The following is a 21,272-nucleotide window of genomic DNA, read 5'->3' as shown; positions in this document are numbered from 1 at the left end:
AGGAGCAAGAGAAGGGATAAGGGTTTAGGTCTCTAGTAAGCAAGATCTGTGCATGTTGCACGGGTTCTGAAGGAGTTTGTCTCTTGTAAAGATTCTGAAAATAAACACACCTCCACCTAACTCATCTCGCCCTAATTCATCTCTGTTTCAAGTAGACATGCACGGGAAACTAATTCTGGTTTCCTGCACAGGTAAGTATTAAAATTTCCAGAATATGTTATCACCATGCAGTTAAAGGAATCCAACAATTTGGTTAACTCACGGTAATCAGATTCAGATATATTTGTCACATGTGCATCAGAACATACAGTGAAATGAGTTATTTGTATTAACAACCAATATACCCAAGGATGTGCTGGGGCAGCCCACAAGTTCCAGCACCAATATAAAATGCCCATAATAGTCAACACAACACAATGCAACTCAACCTACAACACAGAACAATGCATGCAACAACAGCAACAAGACGACGACAGCAAAACAAGTCAAATTCTCACCAAGCTATCCCCTCACACAGGCAAAGGCCTTCTACCCCAGGATCAGCTGCTTCTGGGTCTCCAGTCCTGCCCTGGGACCCAAAACTCACAGTTATTTGGTCTGCGGCCCAAAATCTCTGGCTCAGATTTGTCATCTAACTTTCGACTTTGACATTTGGTTTTGCCCTTTGGACTTCCCCTACCTACTCCAAGACACTCCAGTCAAGGACTTGATCTTCAAGCTTCGATACCAGGACTCGCTAATCATCCGTTTGACCTTCAGGCCTCATCCATCCCAACCTCCAGGATTGTTAAATTAAGATTGTGGAGTGCCTCGGACCTCGACTTCCGGATTCGCAAGGAACTCTGGTCCCAGTGGCCTGTTCACCATTCCTCTTGACTCTGCCTGTACAGATCTCCAACTTGGAATTCAGCAACCAGGGGATTTCTGGTCTCCTCGGCACCTGCCAATCTGACCTCTGGATCACGGACCTTTGATCTGGACTATGAAGGCAGTCTTCTGCCACTGGTTCTTCATTCTCCCTCATTCCTAACCTGACCCCTAACTCCCTACACAACTGTTTGTCCATTCGTCCCCCCCATCCCTTCCCACCAATCTCCCTCCTGGCACTTATCCTTGTAAGTGGAACAAGTGCTACACCTGCCCTTACACTTCCTCCCTCACCACCATTCAGGGCCCCAGACAGTCCTTCCAGGTGAGGCGACACTTCACCTGTGAGTCGGCTGGTGTGGTATACTGCACCCAGTGCTCCAGGTGTGGCCTTTTATCTATTGGTGAGACCCGATGCAGACCGGGAGACCATTTTGCTAAACAGCTACGCTCTGTCCGCCAGAGAAAGCAGAATCTCCCAGTGGCCACACATTTTAATTCCACATCCCATTCCCATTCAGATATGTTTATCCATGGTCTCCTCTACTGTCACACTCAGATAAAGCCACACTCAGGTTGGAGGAACAACACCTTATATACCAGCTGGGTAGCCTCCAACCTGATGGCATGAACATTGACTTCTCTAACTTCCGTTAATGCCTCTCCTCCCCTTCTTATCCCATCCCTGACATATTTAGTTATTTTCCCCCTTCCCCTTTTTTTCTCTCTCTCTGCCCATCGCTCTGCCATCTCTGTCCATCTCCCTCTGGTGCTCCCCTCCCCCTTTCTTTCTCCCTAGGCCTCCCGTCCCATGAACCTTTCCCTTCTCCAGCTCTGTACTCCTTTTGCCAATCACCTTTCCAGCTCTCAGCTTCACCCCTCCCCCTCCTACTTTCAAATCTCTTACTATCTTTCCTTTCATTTAGTCCTGACAAAGGGTCTCGGCCCGAAACGTCGACAGCGCTTCTCCTTATAGATGCTGCCTGGCTTGCTGTGTTCCACCAGCATTTTGTGTGTGTTGACCTAACTCCCCATACTATCCTCAAAACTATCACTATGAACGTAAATACAAACTCAGTCCGAGTCATGACATTCACAGATGTGTAATTGCCTGTTTTCTCTGTAAACAATACCGCTTGCCTGCAGTTATAATGCTCTGAACCACCTAATCTCTTTTTCCCAACTGGCTCAATCATTTGGTGGCAATTTCCTAGGCATTATCCTGGTGGGGTGTGGGGGCAGGAAGCTACTGCATAGGATCAAAATAGGCTGGAGAGGGTTGTAAACTTCTTAAGTTTCATCATGGGCACTAGCATCATAGTATCCAGGTCATCTTCAAGGAGCAATGCCTCAAAAGAGGCAATGTCTATCATTAAGGACCCCCATTACCCAGATAATGCCTTGTTCTCATTGCTGCCATCAGGAAGGAGATGCACAGCCTGAAGGCACACACTCATTGATTCAGGAACGGTTTCTTCCCCCCGCCTTCCAATTTCTGAATTGACATTGAACCCATGAACACCACCTCACTGCTTTGTTACTTCTAGTTTTTGCACTACTTATTTAATTTAACTACTTAATATATATACTTAACTGTAATTCACAGTTTGTCTTTATTATTATGTATTGCATTGTACTGTTCCTGCAAAGACAACAAATTTCATGGCATATGCCAGTGTTATTAAACTTAATTCTGATTCTGATCACCTACCAAAAGGCTCATGACAGTAATGCCAAACAGTCAATTATTAGTACAGGTCAGGATCAGAATCACTATTTTCTGTGACATGAAACTTGTTGTTTTGCAGCAGCAATACATTGTAAAGACATAGAATTGCTATAAGTTACAAAACAAACAAATAAATACAGTAAATAGTGCAAAACAAAAGGAATGATGAGGAAGTGCTCTAACAAGGCATTACGAGGTAGTGCTGTGTTCCACCAGGGCAATGTGCAACAGCATTCAGGCTGGAGTCGGTGCTGATCCCCCCCTCCAGTATTTGCTTGGCAGAAGACAAGCTGTAATGTGTCAACTGCAGATTTCTGCAGCATACGTGGACTTGGTCTGGACTTCTTTTGCATGGCTGTATTTTACTGATATCTTACCTGAGCTTGCTATCTTCTATGCGCTGTGTTTGCTTTGTGCTGTGTGTGACTTTTGGTAATATGTTTTCCATCATGGCTCCAGAGTAATGCTGTCTCATTTGGCTGTATTCATGTATCGTCGAATGACAATTAAACTTGAATTAAGTGAGTTCTTGAACCATTCAGAAATCTGATGATGATGGGGAAAGGAACAGTTCCTAAACCAATGAGTGTGGGCGTTCATGCTCCTTTACAGCTTCCCTGATGTCTCAATGAGAACAGAACATGTACCAGATGGTGAGCGCCCTTAGTAAAGAATGAAGCACTTATTCTTAACAATGTTCACAATGGCAGAGAGTGTTGTGCCCCTGTCGGAAATGAATGAGTCTGCAATCCTCCACAGCCTCCTGTGATTCTCTGCACTGGAGCCTCCTTGCCAGTCTGTGATGCTTCCTGTCAGAATGCTCTCCAGTCTTTGATGACACACCAAATCTCCTGAAACTCCTAATGAAGTGGAGCCACAGCCATCCCTTCTTTATGATTGCAGCAATGTGCTAGGCTGAGGATAGATCCTCCAAAATGTTACCACCCAGGTCCCCCCTCAATGAGAACTGGTGCCCAACTTCCACAACCTGCACCTGAAACTTTGGACTCAAGTCCATAGTCAATTCCTTGGTCCCACTAATATTGAGCGTCAGGTTGTCAACATCTCAAACTGTAAATCCCGTGTTTTCATTACCTGACATCAGTATGCAAACACATCGATAGAGAGATTTCCTCAAAGAATGCGATTAGAATGGGCAGGGACGATCCTTCTCACTTGGGAACCAACTGACGTGTTATGATTTTAACATGATAGTCTATTTTTAGGGTTAGCCTATTAGTTTGATCCTATTCAACCATTATCTGTTTGAAAAGGAGTAAGAAGTGGAACATTGGGTGGGAATAGTGCAGTGACATGAAATATTGGAAGGGCTGTTACTTAGGCTGCCAAATCACGCAGGGCATTTTTTGAAGGTGAAGTATAAGACAGGAGGGAATTCTTGATATTCCCAAAAGATATTTTAAAAAATACCTTAAATTCTCTTCTGATTTTACAGTCAATTTTTGCCTCATGGAAAAATAACAACTCTGCATATTCAAAGGTGTATGCCAGCCTTGGGTAGTTGACACTGCCTGTTGCTTGGGAGTTGGCACTTCTTGCTGCTAGTATTTAAAACACCAGGTTAACACTGAAGATACCAAATTACCTGCAACACACACAAAATGCTGCCTGGCCTGCTGCGTTCCAACAGCATTTTATGTGTGTTGCTTGAATTTCCAGCATTTGCAAATTTCCTTGTGTATACCAAATTACCTGCTTGGAGGTCATCCAGCCAAATTTGGCTACACCACTGAATTGCTTGCTTTCAATCAAATGATTAGACTTTTCATTATTTGACACTGAAAGAAGTCATTTCTTGGAAAGGTCCAAACCATCATAGCAAAATTCATTTGGACTAAAAAGTCAGTTTGAGCCAGAATATAATAATAGATGAAAAGCGTTGAAGCAATCTGTCACTCTTTTTGATTTTGCCCTTTTGAGGACTGAAGCTATGTGATTCTCTACTAGTTTTTAATAATTGTAGATTTCTGATGGAGGAAAAAATCTTTGGATTTGGTTAAAATAAGTTGAAGAAAATGGCATGGAGAGAATATTGAGTGGAAGTGGTTATGGCACTGGCATGCTCTGTAGTTCCACAAACATGTTTCATAGATATTACAATAAACAGTATTTTTACAAAATTAATTTGGTACCTGATTTTGTAACAAGAAATTAATGAACAAAAGTAGATGTTCTGAGCTACCAATTGATAAAAAAAGAATTTTCATGTGGTTGGTTAAAAAATAATAGGTTTGGGGAATCACCAATCAAGCTTTGAGGGTTCATGCCTATTCTATAAATAGTCCAAATGTAAATAGTGAAAGTTTATCTAGCAACCAAGTTAATAAACAGAGAGGATAACTTGTTTGGGATATAGTGAAAGGAACAAGGAAATATTTAATTAACAGAATGCCTTTTACAAGGTTAATGTTCCAAAACATGTTTTTGCCAGTGAGGTAGTTATGAAATACATAATGAGAAATGTATTGTGCACACAAGATATTAAAGACTGAATCATGAAACGATTAGATAATCCTAATTTTGTGAAAATCTCTAGAGATAACGTCTCTACTCTTCATCTAGTCTTCACAAGAAAAGAACAGTTCCAATTCCTTGGACAAGTTGTTTTTGTCCTTGGGGACAAATTCTGTCATCATAAAAATCATGAAGTTAAAACATGTGCTTTGCCTGAGGAAATTCTAGATTTTGTTTTCATTTGTATTCAGCTCAGTAAACATAAGAGCACCAAATATTGAAAGTATAGTGTATTAAATCAGCTTTGGGGATCTGGAGAACAGTAATACATCACATATTAGCTATAAAGAAACTTACTGACATTGCTTCTATGAAGACCAAATGCACAGACCTGAGGTGTGTGTCTAACAACAGTTAATGAAATACTACAGGAATTGTTTGATTATGAAACACTTTAAAATTATTTGATGAGTTTGAGCAATTCTTTCATTTGATATACCATTAACAGACTGATGGATCTTCATTCTAAGTTATGTCTAAATTGTTTATCATGGATTTTGGATCTTTAAAATAAATTATGATATAACTGTTTTCAATACACTTATAATACTTTTCATAGAAAAAAGTATTTAATTTGTAACAGATAAAATATATATTCCAAAAAGTTGCAATTTTGGCTGAGATTAAATATGACATACTTCTCATTCTTCAGTCTTAGTCTAAAACATTGCTAAAGGCATTGGTATTTGCTCCAGGAGTTAAAGTACCAACCTCTCTCCAAACCAAACAGTCATCAAATTTTGGGTTCAATGGACTTTCTGTATCATAAAGGAAGTTATACAAAGGCAAATCCAGAACAGAATTTTGTACTGGCTTGAGACAATATTCATTAATTTCCAAAATGAATGTAAAGACATTTTTAGGGAGAATACAACCTTAAATTTACAATTTGGTCTGCTATAATATTATTGAATAGCATATGCTCGGGAGATTGAGAGTTCTTCTCCCATGCATTTGTACAGAAGATCTGGTGGAGTCTTCCAAGGCACTCAATTATTTCAGTTAAACTTTTCTGTAACTAAATCCAGCTGATGATCAATAGGTAGGAAATAAGATAAATATCCACATGCCTATTCTATGCTTAGTAAGCAGCTGTGTTTGCAGAGAGTGCAGTAGCGCTGTATTTCAGCAAAATGCCAGATGTATCACATTTTTAAAGTAATATTTAAAATATTAGTAGATATCTTAAAATGTTAGGGCATGATTGCAGAAAAAGAACATGGCATGTCTGATTAACAGAGCTAATGCTCAGGAAGGCTCAGATTTCTGGAGCAGGAGGACATATTATGATTGCAACATGTACAACGAGACTCATTGGAAATAAATAAGGCAGAGTCTAAGTTTTGTCCAAGATGGTGCCACGAATGGTGGCCTGGTTGCGAGCTCCGTACCAACTTTACAGTGTATTTCTAATTTCTGCAATTTCCTTCACATTTCTTGTTCAAGAAGCTGATAGTCACATTAGATATGATTGACTCTCTGCTCTGAACGTTGGTAAAATGGCATTTACCCATAACGTGCCCCCTTTCTACACTGGGAATCCCTGCTGACACAATTCATGGAAGACTCATTTATTACATCACCACTACCTCAGAAGCAGCGCCCAGGGTGAGGGGGAAGGGCCAGCATCCTGGTGAGGCTGAGATGGCGTGCTAATTGGCCGCTGCTCCCTAGCATACCCCTGGCTAACGTTCAGTCCCTGGACAACAAGCTGTGCAAACTGAGAGCCAGCATCTGCTACCAGCAGAAAACAAAAGGAATGTAACCTTTTGTGCTTTGTGGAGACCTGGTTGATGGAGGAGATACCGGATCATGCCTTTATAGCCAATTAGCCTACCGACACAACTGATTGACAGATCATACAATAGCCACAGCTCTACACGCCATCCTTACACAACTCCAATCTGCTAATTATGCTACATTGATAGCCTTATCTCAAACAATAATGAGGCAGACTACAGGGAAGAAGTCATCACCCTGACACAGTGGTGTCAAGAAAACAACCTCTCCCTCAATGTCGCAAAAACAAAGGAGCTGGTTGTGGATTACAGGAGGGATGGAGACAGGCTAACCCCTATTGACATCAATGGATCTGGGGTTGAGAGGGTGAACAGCTTCAAGTTCCTTGGCATCCACATCACCGAGGATCTCACATGGTCTGTACATACCGGCTATATGGTGAAAAAAGTACAACAGCGGTTCTTCCACCTCAGACAGTTGAAGAAGTTTATCATGATGAGTCCCCAGATCCTAAGGACTTTCTACAGGGGCACAATTGAGGGCATCCTGACAGGCTGCATCACTGCCTGGTATGGGAGCTGTACTTTCCTCAGTCACGGGACTCTGCAGAGAGTGCTGTGGACAGCCCAGCTCATCTGTGGATATGAACTTCCCACTATTCAGGACTTTTGCAGCTACAGGTGTGTAAAAAGGGCCCAAAGGATCATTGGGGACCCGAGTCACCCCAACCACAAACTGTTCCAGCTGCTACCATTGCAAAATGGCACCACAGCTTTAAAGCCAGGACCAATAGGCTTCAAGATAGTTTCTTCCACCAGGCCATCAGACTAATTAATTCATAGTGACACAATTGTATTTCTAAGCTTATATTGACTGTTTTGTTGTAAACCTTACTGTACATACTATTTATTACAAATTACTATAATGTGCACATTGCACATTCAGACGGAGACATCACATAAAGATTTTTACTCCTCATGTATGTGAAGGATGTAGGAAACAGTCAATTCAATTTTAGCATCATTGTAGGGAGGTTGACTGGTACTGTTAAGGGGAAAAAAGTCTTCGAGATGATAATCCAATCATAATTTGAAAGGGAAAATCTGCATAATATAGAAAGAAATGAGATTAATAAGAAAACTGCAAAAGTTGAGAAAGCAAAGTCGTGACAGCTAGTGTTTAATGGTAAATATCTCAATTCAAGATGTTTAAGAAAATGGCCAATGAACTAATGGCATTCACAGAAACATCAAATAATAGTATTTTAAGTTTTATTTAAAGATTGATTAAAGAATGCAGGAAATTTGGCTTGACGTTCCTCATTACAGTGATTTCAGGTAATATTCAGATAGGAGAAGGAAAATGGCAATTTAATCAAAGGAATGTCAGATATGAGGAAAAATGATACATCAGAAATAATCAACAAATGAGGTTATAAAAGTTGAATGAAAAACAAGAAGAGTCTGCCACACAACTGGGGGTCCACCGTATTTGCTAAATGTTCAAGGGAAAGTAGAAGAGCAAATATGTTGGCAAATTTCTGAAAGATATCAATATAACAATCAAATTTCAACTCTCCTGACATCAATAATAAATGGCAATGGTGTAAAAAAAAAATGGCAGGGAAAGATACTGGCACTTGAGAACATGTGCTAACAATGGGCTGGGACTGGCATTACAGAACCTTACTGCAAATAAATCCCAAAACACTATGTGCAGTACAGTAGACCTTCCAAGATCATCATCCTCAAGGGGTCCGTTATAGGAACTCTTCTACTTAACAGCTGGCCAACATACTTATGTATCTATTCGTTGTAGCCAAGAAACTAAATCACATTGGTTCCTTCTTTATGCAAAATTGGATTCTACTTAGAGAAGATCATGCTAGCAATTCCTTTTCCTTGGCGGAATTATCCCATTATAAAATTGTTCCAGTTGTTTCTGTGGTTTATCTATGTTGATGTAGTCTTAGGGAAAAATAAGCAGATTTAGATTATTCAGATCAATGAGGGAGAAGGAGCATTTCAAAGTTGCTGCAGGGTATTAAGAATGAGATAAGAGATGAGATAAACGTATAAAGATAGTTTCCAAATACCACATCTAAAGCAATGTGTAAAATAATTGATAAAAGAACGAGTTCCAAGTTGTTCTACTGAGTGATGCAAAGGATTAACAAGACAAATCTAAAACAGAGTATGAAGTGATTGATACAGAAGCAAGTCACATGTCCTTCTGCTCATCAAGAACTCTGATTCTTAGAGGTCCTTATCACAAATCACAATTCTAATCCGAAGACAGACCTCCTATGAGTTAGCTGTCTGCTTACAGATACTAGTCAGCAACAATTCTAAATCTATTTCTTAATGAGAGATGATTAAGGAGGATTTTACATTTTCCACTGAACTAGTCTCCTTGTTTCCAAAAATCCTATCAGTCTATCTTCACTTTGCCAACTGAAATGATTTCACTCATCCTTGGAAAAACAAGTTAGCAATTCCATCAATTTAATGTTCTACTTATCTTTCTAAGAAACAGAGTTGCTCATTATGAGTTCTGTAAATGGATAACTCCATTACAAATAGTAAGATCTGTTTTTAACTGTCTTAATATGTGTAGCTGGCTTTTTTCTCCTCTAACAGACATACACCAATTCAACACTGCATGTTTCTGCCCATAACAATATAAATTAAAGTTCATAGCTCCACAATTCATCCATTTGGAATAATATGAATAGAACAAGAAATACATCACACTGGTTTGTTGCCTATTTTGGTTTTGGAGCAACACAGCTGATGTTGGCTGACCTGACCAGACAACTTCAGAATAAAGTGTTGATTAGTCAAACAATTCTACAAGTTTACAGAGTATCAAAACTAAGAAGGATGTCATTTAGCTATGAAGATATTCATTTCAGATGTGTCTCAGTGTTGATATCATTAGCAGTTCTAAAGGTCTATATGGAAAAAATCAAAACGTTTCTCATTATTAAGTAATCTTTGCCTTTCTACTAAACTCTAGTAACATTTCCAGTGAGCATGGCCTTTAATTAATGCTTTTAGGCTACAGTATCTCCACATGTATAGCAGAGTTTTCTGCATTCTGGTTGATTTTGCATGCACGGTTGCACATACACATATGAAAATCTGTGCATACTCATACACATATAGAAGCACTCAGACACAAACACACACATGCACCTCACTATTACCATAGTGCAGAATGTACAGAAGCCTTAGGTTCCACACCACAGAATCAGGAGAGTGATACAGTCTACAAACTCACTTTCAAGGACCCTTTACAAATCATGTTCTCAATGTTATTTTATTTTTATTTGCACAATTCATCTGTTGCATATAGTTGGTTTGTGAGTCTTTGCTTATGTGTGTTTTTTTCATAAATTCTATTGTATTTCTGTATTTTCCAGTAAATACTTGCAAAAAAAAAGAATCAATTGGTAACGTATATACAATTTGATAATAAATTTTACTTTGACATTGACTTTAAGGTGCATACATACCTATGAATAATTATATCAGTTTCCCTCAGATGTTTCACATAAATTACCTAATTTTTTTTACCCGGTGTGGTTTAGTGACCTTAACTTATAACCATTATAACATACTTTGTCTGATGCTGAAATTTCCATAGGAGTGGAATGGATTATTCGAGCAAAAAGCACAACAAAATTAATGAGTGCCTTATAGCTCCAACAGCACAGCTTTAATGCTGATCTCTGGAACTGTCTGTAGGGAGTTTCTATGTCCTCCCTGCATTGGCAGATTAATTGATCCCTGTAGATCGCCCCAAGTGAAGTGAGGATGATAAGTGTTAATGGGAATGTGAAGAGAATTGGCCAGAAGGAAAATTAGCAGAGAATGAGATTGTTGTGTGAGCTGACACAGATTTGAATGGCCAAACGTCCTTGTTCTATGCTTCAGGGAAATACGGAAATACGAAGCTTCAACACCACTTTATTTTAATTCTCAGTTTTATACATATAAATTGCTGTTGATTGGTCACATTTCTGTTGTATGCCATAGAATTTAACAGCGTGATTCAGCTAAAAAAAACCATACAGTATAATTTTCAAGTAGACAATGAGCAAAGTTGCGAAGGAGAAGCAGAAGATATCATCTTAGAATTATCTATTGGTCAGTTAAATTGGTCTAATTTTAATACCAAGTATATTAGTTCCAAAAACTCGTGTGGTTCACAGAAATCAGTCAAGCATTTGTTAGAAGACCCACCATGTAACTTAGGCTCTCAACATGCAATCAGGCCTTGCACTTTCAATGCAGAGCCTACTCCCAGAGAGTCTGCAGACATCATGCCCTGCTTGCATTTCTCTGATGAATAATGCACTTGCAGGTTCAGGTTTTCCAGGTCTATCATCGGTGAGATATATATGACAGTCTGTGAAAAAGACCTTTGACCCCCAGGCCTGCATTGTCCTCCCCATTAAAGTGATCTCACAAAATGCTGGAGCAACTCAGTAGGTCAGGGAGCATCTAAAGAGAGGAATTAGCAGTCAACATTTTGGTTGGGCCAAGACCCTTCATCAAGTGAGAATGAACAGGATTGAAGTTATCTGCTTTTAGACATGCATCTTTTGTTCAATGAGAGGATGAAGAAGAAGGAATGCCCATAATGAATGGGATTTTTTATTATGCTAGCTGAGGCAGCAAGAAGCATGGACAGAGATGAGGCTGGTTTCCGTGATCAATAAAAATTGGCGAGGATTAAAGAAAACATGACAATTATTTTTTCTTCCTGAGGAAGTAGAGGTGTATAGTGTCAATGTGGTTGGACCAGGACTGGTATAGGTGATGTTCACTCCTAGAAACTTGAAACTCTCAAACCCTCTCAAACTGTTGATGTAAAGAGGAGCATGGTCACTGTCCCCCTTCCTGAAGAAAAAAGGTCTGCCGCTGCTGGAAATCCAAAGCAGCGCATACAAAATGCTGGAGGAACTCAGCACGTCAGGCAACATCTATGGGAATGAATAGGTAGCTTCCTCAGGGTGGGCATCTCTTAAAGAGACTTCACAGTGGAGCAGGAAATCCTAAACATGAGCAAGTCTGCCGCTGCTGGAAATCCAAAGCAGCGCATACAAAATGCTGGAGGAACTCAGCACGTCAGGCAACATCTATGGGAATGAATAGGTAGCTTCCTCAGGGTGGGCATCTCTTAAAGAGACTTCACAGTGGAGCAGGAAATCCTAAACATGAGTAAGTCTGCCGCTGCTGGAAATCCAAAGCAGCGCATACAAAATGCTGGAGGAACTCAGCATGTCAGGCAACATCTATGGGAATGAATAGGTAGCTTCCTCAGGGTGGGCATCTCTTAAAGAGACTTCACAGTGGAGCAGGAAATCCTAAACATGAGCAAGTCTGCAGATACTGGAAATCCAAAGCAGCACAGCACATGATCATCTCTTTTGTTCGGCTGACATTGAAGAAAAGTTTGCTATGTGCTAGGGAAATTCTAGGCAGTTTCTAGTGTGGCTTACATGGTCGGCACAACATTGCAGGTTGAAGGGCCCATAATGTACTGAAGATTTCTATGTTCTCTATTTTTTCTCTCCTTCCTGTACTCTGATAACTCATCATTAATGGAGATACGGCACAATACTACACTATCATCTGCAAAATTGTAGACTGTGTTAGAGCAGAATGTGACCATGCAATTGTGAGTGTAAAGGGAGTAGACTAGGATGTTGTGGACACAGTCTTCAGGGACACCACTCTTGGGGGGTTATTGTGGCAGATGTGTTACTGCCTATCTTTACTCATTGCATCTCTTTGGTCAGGAAGTCAAGAATCAAGTTGCAAAGGGAGGTGTTCAGTCCCAGGTCTAGGAGTTTAGAAATGAATTTGCTTGGAATGATAGTATCGAAATCATTACTGGCTTCTAATAAATATAGGCAGTGTGAATGACTATACACATACTCATATTGGCTTTTGGCTTTCATTTACATGTGGAAACTTCATTATTGCCAGCTGTGTAATTCACAATCTTGTCTAGATGGTGCATAAATATCCCACAACTATTGAATATAACAAGTGAATTACTGTTACAGTGCCCCATAACCTTTTAGTGAGTTCCAGATTATCACAGCTCTCACAGTAAAAAAAAGATCTCCTAAGTTTCTTAATAATCCTATTACTTTAACTTTTCTAGATATTTATGTCAGCTTGAAGACAAATGCCCAACTTTGTGAAGCTATATCAAAGTAATGTATCTCTCAATGGAATCTTAAAAGTATATTTATATGCCTAGAAGTTGATAGAATACTTGTATGAAAGAAGTTTGCCAAATTAGGAGAGGCATAGATAGGATAGATAGGCAGAGTATTACCTTTTCCTACAGTGAAACTGTCAAATACTATTCAAAGTAAGAGGGTGAAAGGTTAAAGGGGATGGTTGAGGTATCTCAGTTTTTCATACGAAGAGTGGTACATGCCTGGAAATTACTGCCTGGGGAATTGGTAGAAATAGATATGATAATGTTTCAGAAGAGTTTAGACAGATATGTGGACAGGCAGCGAATAGAAGGACATGGACCATGTTCAGAAAGATGGATTCAGTTAGATTGGCATCATGATCATTGCAGACATGGTGAAATGAAGGGTCTGTTCCTATACTGTTTGTTCTATGTTCTATATCAGGCTCTTCAAATTGCTGATTTGTTCAGGTATATGGAAGAGATTAAATTACTTTTATTTGAAAAAATTATGAATACTAAACAACATAATCAAAAACGTAATACCTGCATATCTATAACATTCTGTATTCAAATCTAAACTACCTTATGTTAACTTGCAAACTATTACCACTCTGCACATTTGCATAAAAAGGAAAACTGGAATGTTAAAAACAAATCAATAGAAATGCACTGAAATGCAACAAGAACTAAAATCCACATAACATATTTGTGGATTCAATGTTTTACTGTTATTTTCCTGTGTTGATTTTATTTTTCTTTGAAGTTTTTGCAGGCTGATTTCAGATTACTGCAAATCTATAGAATTACAGTTAACATTAGCATTATTACAAATTTTGACCACACTTTAATTTTCAATTTCTCGACTTTGGCTGCTCTGGGTGCACAACAAAAAGTTTACCTTTGTTCTGATTTGTTCATCTAGATTAGAATCAGTTTATATTTAATCAAAATCCTGTCTGAGACTCTCGTTCCTTATTGGACTGGTGATTGTGGTCTGCTGTTTTACCTTCGTGAGCTTGTTCCTTCGGGCATGAAATCTCTTTGGTGAATATTATTACTTCATTTTATTTTTCCCAGGTGGTCCAACATACCGGACAAGCCATTCCAGAAGGATTGGCAGTTGATTGGATTGGCAAGAATCTCTACTGGTGTGACAAAAGCAAGCAGACAATTCAAGTCTCTAAACTTAATGGACTTTATCAGACAGTCCTTGTGAACACAGGACTTAAGACTTTGAAGCATCTGGTGATTGATCCTCGCATTGGGTATGACCATAATATTAAGAGCAACATAAAACATAAATCAAAATTTGTACTCATATTGTCTGAGCTATATCTAATTCTGAACTGATATATCTTTAATTTTTGTACTTATCTAAAGATATTGTCTAATGCTAACTACTTAATGAAACAATACCTCCTTAAAAATAGCTTTGACATTTTAGGGGTTTAATGGCAGATTGATAGTTTGTCATGGACTAAATGAGCTGAAAGGTCTGTTTCTGTGAAGTTGTGTTATATAACTCTGACTTTAATCTCTGAGTGTAATGACAGAACTTATAGACTTTCACCATCACTAACTTATGAGTGAAATTCAGTTTGGTATTTCTGCATTTATTCTATAATATGGGAATTCCAAAGTCACCGTCAGGCTTAAAACTCTACTTCCTCAGTACAGCCTGGTTCCTTTTCTACTCTAATTCAGGCAAATTCGTGGAACTGATCAGGAAGAGGTGAACAATAATTTGCAGATTTTGGGGATGGAATAGTACAGGTACCCCCCACCAAACCCCCCCCCCCCCCGCCCCCGCCATATGGGAATTCAGAAAACAAAGGTTTTCTCTTACGGAATACACAAATCACTAACAAATGACTGAGAAATGGAATAAAAATTCACTCTACCAACACATACAAAATGCTGGTGGAACACAGCAGGCCAGGCTGCATCTATAGGAAGAATTACTGTTGATGTTTCGGGTCGAGGCCCTTTGTCAGGACTAACTGAAGTAAGAGATAGTAAGAGATTTGAAAGTGGGAGGGGGAGGGGGAGACCTGAAATGATAGGAAAAGACAGGAGGGGGAGGGATGAAGCTAAGAGCTAGGAAGTTGATTGGCAAAAGGGATACAAGGCTAGAGAAGGGGGAGTATCATAAGATGGAAGGCCTTGGAAGAAAGAAGCGGGGAGGGGAGCACCAGAGGAAGATGGAGATCAGGCAAGGAGTTATTGTGAGAGGGACAGAGAGAAAAAAGAAGATATATATATATATGAAAAAAATTAAGTAAGTAAGTAAGTAAATAAATAAATAAATAAATAAGGATGGGGTAAGAAGGGGAGGCGGGGCATTAATGGAAGTTAGAGTTGTTCTCTAACTTCTGTTAATGTCCCTCCTCTCCTTCTTACCCCATCCCTATTTATCTATCTATTTATTTTTATATCATTTATATATATTTTTTTTCTTTTTTCTCTCTCTCTGTCCCTCTCACAATAACTCCTTGCCTGTTCTCCATCTTCCTCTGGTGCTCCCCTCCCCCTTTCTTTCTTCCAAGGCCTTCCATCCTATGATACTCCCCCTTCTCTAGCCTTGTATCCCTTTTGCCAATCAACTTCCCAGCTCTTAGCTTCATCCCTCCCCCTCCTGTCTTTCCCTATCATTTCAGGTCTCCCCCTCCCCCTCCCACTTTCAAATCTCTTATTGTCTCTTTTTTCCATTAGTCCTGACGAAGGGTCTCGACCTGAAATGTTGACTGTACTTCTTCCTATAGATGCTGCCTGTTCTGCTGCGTTCCACCAGCATTTTGTGTCTGTTGCTTGAATTTCCAGCATCTGCAGATATCCTCATGTTTGCATTAAAAAATCACTCTTGTGGTTTATGTCATAGAGTCATCGAGATATACAACATGGAGATAGGCTTTTTGGCCTAACTGGTCATGCAGACCATGACGTCCCATTCAAGCTTGTCCTATTAGCTAACATTTGGCCCATAACATTCTAAACCTTTCTAATCCATGTACCTCAACAACTGACTTTTAAAATTTTTTCTTGTACTTGTCTCAGCCACTTCCTTCACCAGGTTATTCCACATAGATACAGCCCTTTGTGTAAAAAAGTTGTCCCTCAAGTTCCTACTGAATCCTTCCTCTTTTACCCTAAACTTATGCCCTCTAGTTCTTGTCTGCCAAGTGCTGGGAAAGAGGTTAAATGCATTCACTTTATCTTTGCCCATCATGACTCTATACGTCTCTGTAAGATCACCTCTTAGTCTCCTACACTGTAAAGAATGAAGTCATAGTCAGTCCATCCTCTCCCTATAACATTGCCCCTCAAGTCCTGGCAGCATCCTTGTAAATCTTCTCTGAACTCTTTCCAGTTTAGTAACCTTTCCTACAGTAGTGCACCCAAAACTGAACACAGTACTCCAACTGTGTCCTCACCAGTGTCCTGTAGAACTGCAGTTTGATCTCCCAACTTTTATATTTAATACCTTGACTTATTAATGCCAGCATGCCAATAGCCTTTTTTTTCATCACCCTGTCTACCTATATACCTGTGACTTCAGTATGTACTCGTACTCCACGGGTCTTCTGTTCTACAACACTCCCCAAGCTCCTGCTGTTCACTGTGGAAGACCTAACTGGATATGACTTTACAGAATGCAGCAGCTTACTTAACTGAACTAAACCCCATTTGCCAATCATCTGGCTACTTGTTCAGCTGATCGAGATCCCCTGCAAGTTTTGATAATCTTCTTCATTGTCCATTATACCACTCATTTTTACTATCTTCTGCAAACTTACTAACCATGCCCTGTACATTCTTAGTCAAATCAGCGATACAGGTGACAAACAATAATGGGCCCAGCACTGAACCCTGAGGCACACCACTAGTCACAGGCCTCCAGTTATATCTGCTGCCTCTAATAGCCAGTTCTCCCTGGATTCCATGCAATCTAACATATGGAACATTACCAAAGGCCTTACTTGAAGTCCTTATAAATCATGTGCATTGCTCTGCTCTCATCAGCTTTCTTAGTCACCTCATCAGAAAACTCAAACATACTCATAAGACATGATCTCCAATGGACAAAAACATGCTAGCTCAGATGTTAGACTGAAAAAGATGTGGGAAAAAAAAACATTTTCCATCTCTTATCACATGCTATATGCACAGATGACATAGTTTCTCATTATGGAAAATTGCAATATGGAGCATTCTCTTGAAGTGCAACCACTTATAATGTTGAACAAAATGATTGCATGGAGAATGGGCCTAATAAGCTGCCTTTTGACACACTCCATAAAAACTGTACCAAAATATAATTACTGTATAGTACAGTTAGTTTACTCTTAATATTTCTACATTACCTCATTCATGAGCTCCAATATTGTGTAAATAATTATTTAATCATTGTGCCATTTTTCTTGCTTTGATAGCAAGTTCTGTTCCCCGAATTATGTTACATTATCACTGGCTACAAATTCTACCTCAATAGGATAGTTGCTTTGGAAAAAGTGGTGCCTGAGTGAAAAGTTAGTCTACTTGAAATATTTCAAATTTAGAAGATTAATATGAAAGGTGAAAATTCTAGAAATATTCACTGGATTAGATACCAACATTAAACATGTAGAGTGGAGGGGGGAAGGGTTAAGTTTAGTCCTTACGATTTTTCAGCAGGAACAGAGTTGCATTGAAATTTGTAGTGCGGAAACATGTTATTCAGCATTCTGATATTCATTTTAATAACTCATGAGGTAGAATGTTCCAAATTATAAGCATTCAGAGTAAAGTTGCCTTTCAGAAAGTCAGTTAATGCAGAACACAATTGAATATCTTTGAAGTGCTGAACATTTCCTATAGTTTCTGTTTTAACATTTGAATCTGAGCTCTATAACAGATTTTTAAATAATTACTTTTGTTCAGATACTTATATTGGACCAATCACGGTGAAAATCCACATATTGGTCGTGCTGGAATGGATGGAACTAATCAAAGCATTGTCATAAACACAAAAATCATGAAGCCAAGTGGTCTGTGTCTGGATTATGTGAACAACAGGCTGTATTGGGCTGATGACCAGCAAGGGTACATAGAGTTTGCAGACCTGGATGGATCCAATAGACATAGAGGTAGGTAAGGCTATTTTTTTCCCATTTTGAATTATTTTGCAATGTAATTTTTGAGAAACATAGAGTCATACAGTATAGATCCAGGCTCTTTGGTTCAATTAGTCCATTGTAACCCTGTTGTCCTAGCTAGTCCCAGTTTCTTGTGCCTTAGGCTTATATTCCCTTCAGCACCCTCCCATCCTTGTATCTATCCAAGTGTTTCTCAAATGATATTCTTGTACCTGTCTCAACCAAGCTCATTCCTTACACTTACCAACCTCTGCATGAAAATGTTGCTCCTTAGGTCCCTTTTAAATCATTCCCCTCTCACTCTATCTACGCCCCCAGTTTTGAACTCCCCTACTCCAGGGAAAGTACTGTTATCTTCCACTATCTATGGTCCTTATAATTTCAAATGTTTCTATGAGATCACCCCTCATTCTGCTCCATTCTTAGATATAAAGATATGACTTGGCCAATCTCTCCCTATAACTTTGGCTTGCTAGTCCTGGCACTATCCTTGTAGAGTTTTTCTGCTCTCTTTCCATTTTTTTCTCTCAATATTATCATTAAGTTTTAAATAGATAAACATAACAACGATAATGATACAAAGAGATCGGGATTACATTAATATCGGTTAATGTACATAGAAACAAACTCCGAGTAACATATGTAATCTAAGCGTCCCAAACTCTTAATAACTGAACATGAAAAAGATTCAAAAAATTTTATACAGAAAAGAAAGTCCCCCTAAACTAAAAAAAAACAAAACAAAAGCTGGGCTCCCATGTTTCATCAGTTAAAATCATTATTTGTCATTAACTCCGCTCCTCTATACACAAACAAAAAGTTATTGAGAGAAGGATTTGGAAAAGGTCAGCTTACATCAGATGAAAATGTTGAATAAATGGCCTCCAAGTTTCTTCAAATTTAATCGAACGGTCGATAGTGTCACTCCTAATTTTTTCTAAGTTTAAACATGTTATAGTTTGGGAAAACTATTGAAATGCAGTAGGGGGATTAGAATATTTCCATTTAAATAAAATGGATCTTCTGGCTATTCATGTAACAAATGCAATCAAACGACAAGCTGAAGGGGATAATTGACTAGAGTCCATCACTGGTAATCCAAAAATTGCAGTAATAGGATGAGATTGTAAATCAATACTGTCACGCAGGTGAGAAGCTGCTAGAAAATTCAGCAGTCTAATGAACAAAGAGGAAATTAAAAGAGAGAGAGGATTCTGACTTGGTTTTGATAACACTTTTAATTGTGACCACGAGAGAGAGAGAGTACAGCACCAGCTGAGACACGAGCTGGGAAGACACCATGGTAACAGCTCAGAGCAGTTGAGCTAATGGATGGCTGGAATTTCGAATGGATTATAAAAAGTTGAGGTTTTTGGTCTGATAACGGGAGAGGAGACACGACACGGGAGAATTGCGGAAGCTACCCGAGAAACCACTGGTGGAGTTTAAGACCACCACGAGGGTGGAGGCCACGGACCGATTAATTTCGACCCGTGATTACCAGTGCGAGTAAGAGCTTGCCTGTGGGGGTCTGCTGGTGGTGAACCCGTGCCGTGGGTTAGTAGACTGTTCCCTAGAAGGGGTTCTGTCCATCTGTGTCTGTGTAGGGTTCACACGAAGTGACTCTAAAGACTTCAGAAGCAAGAATAACTAAAGCTGCCAACATAAACATCAACTCAATCAACTCTCTCTCTCTCCATCAATTCAACTCGACGCAACACAAAGCGAACTGAACTGCTTAAACTTACCTGACAACGTAAGACTGGTATCTACCTCTGAGACTATTATCTTTGTAGATATATATATATATATATAAAGTAGTTTATAACCTGTATCATATTATCCAGTTCTAATGATATTAATTCATATTAGTAGTAGTAGTAAATATAGTTTTAATTTATAGTAAACCAGATGACTGGTGTGTTCCATTTCTCCTGGTCCTTTTCAACTTGTCACGGGATTCGTGACAATATGCAAAACTACTGAAATAATATCAATAATGTCTTTCCAATATTTTTCCGAAAGAGGACAAGACCGGAACATATGTGTTAAGGAAGCTACCTCCGAATTAAATCTGGCAGACAGCATTTATATGGCAATAAAAATGGGCTAACATCCTTAGACATATGGGCCCTATGAACCATCTGTGTATCAAAGTGTGTCTAGCACCCATTGAAGAAGAGTTAACTAGTTGGAGAATTTTCTCCCATTTCTCTATAGGTAAAGATACCTGAAGTTCTCTTTCTCATTCATTCCTAATTTTATCAGATGTACCTAGACGTATTTTCGTAATCAGATCATAAATAATTGCTATTAAACTCTTCTGATTGGGGTTTAAACCTAAAAAATTTCTGTAATTTCAGTCTGATGTGATATCGGATAAGTACGTAAAATAACATTCAAAAAGTTTCTAATCTGTAAATATCTGAAAAATGTGATCTAGGCAAATTATATTTATTAGTCAACTGTTCAAAAGACATGAGACAGTTATCCATGAATAAGTCACGAAAACATGTTATTCCCTTCGTTCTCCATAAAAGAAAAACTTCATCAGTTCTGGATGGATGGAAGAAAAAATTAGATATAATAGGACTTGATAGGATAAATTTATTCAATCCAAAAAATTTACAAATTTGAAACCATATTCGTATTGTATGTTTAGTTACTGGATTAGTCATTTGTTTATTTAGTTTAGTAAGTGCAAAGGGAATCAAGGCCCCTAAAATAGAAGCCAATGAGAACTCCTGTACAGACTCACACTCAAGGTCCACCCATTGTGGACATTGAACTTCATCCAGATCTTGTGTCCAGAACATTAAATATCAAATATTAATTGCCCAATAATAGAATCTTAAGTTGGGCATCGCTAAACTGCCATCCTTTTTTGATTTCTGTAAATATTTCTTACTTAACCTAGGATTTTTAATCTGCCATATATATGAAGAAATTTAGAATCAATAATATAAAAAAAGGATTTAGAAATGAAGATTGGTACCACCTGAAGTAGATACAGAAATTTAGGTAAAATAATCATCTTAATAGCA

The 21,272-nt window shown here is 38.8% G+C and overlaps 1 protein-coding gene across 1 annotated transcript in view; it reads left to right on the top strand.

Moving 5' to 3' along the window:
• The window catches only part of LOC140714547 (low-density lipoprotein receptor-related protein 1-like), a 1,940,354-nt gene that overhangs the window by 1,705,201 nt on the left and 213,881 nt on the right, over window positions 1-21,272 (top strand). The window contains exons 59-60 of the mRNA XM_073025830.1: window positions 14,174-14,361; window positions 18,014-18,219. Coding sequence (XP_072881931.1) covers window positions 14,174-14,361; window positions 18,014-18,219 — 394 coding nt within the window. The remainder of the gene's footprint in view (window positions 1-14,173; window positions 14,362-18,013; window positions 18,220-21,272) is intronic.

The sequence above is a fragment of the Hemitrygon akajei genome, chromosome 2 (genome assembly GCF_048418815.1).
Source record: "Hemitrygon akajei chromosome 2, sHemAka1.3, whole genome shotgun sequence".
NCBI lineage: Eukaryota > Metazoa > Chordata > Chondrichthyes > Myliobatiformes > Dasyatidae > Hemitrygon > Hemitrygon akajei.
Note: the sequence above shows the minus strand (reverse complement) of the source record. Positions and strands in the feature narration are given on the sequence as shown.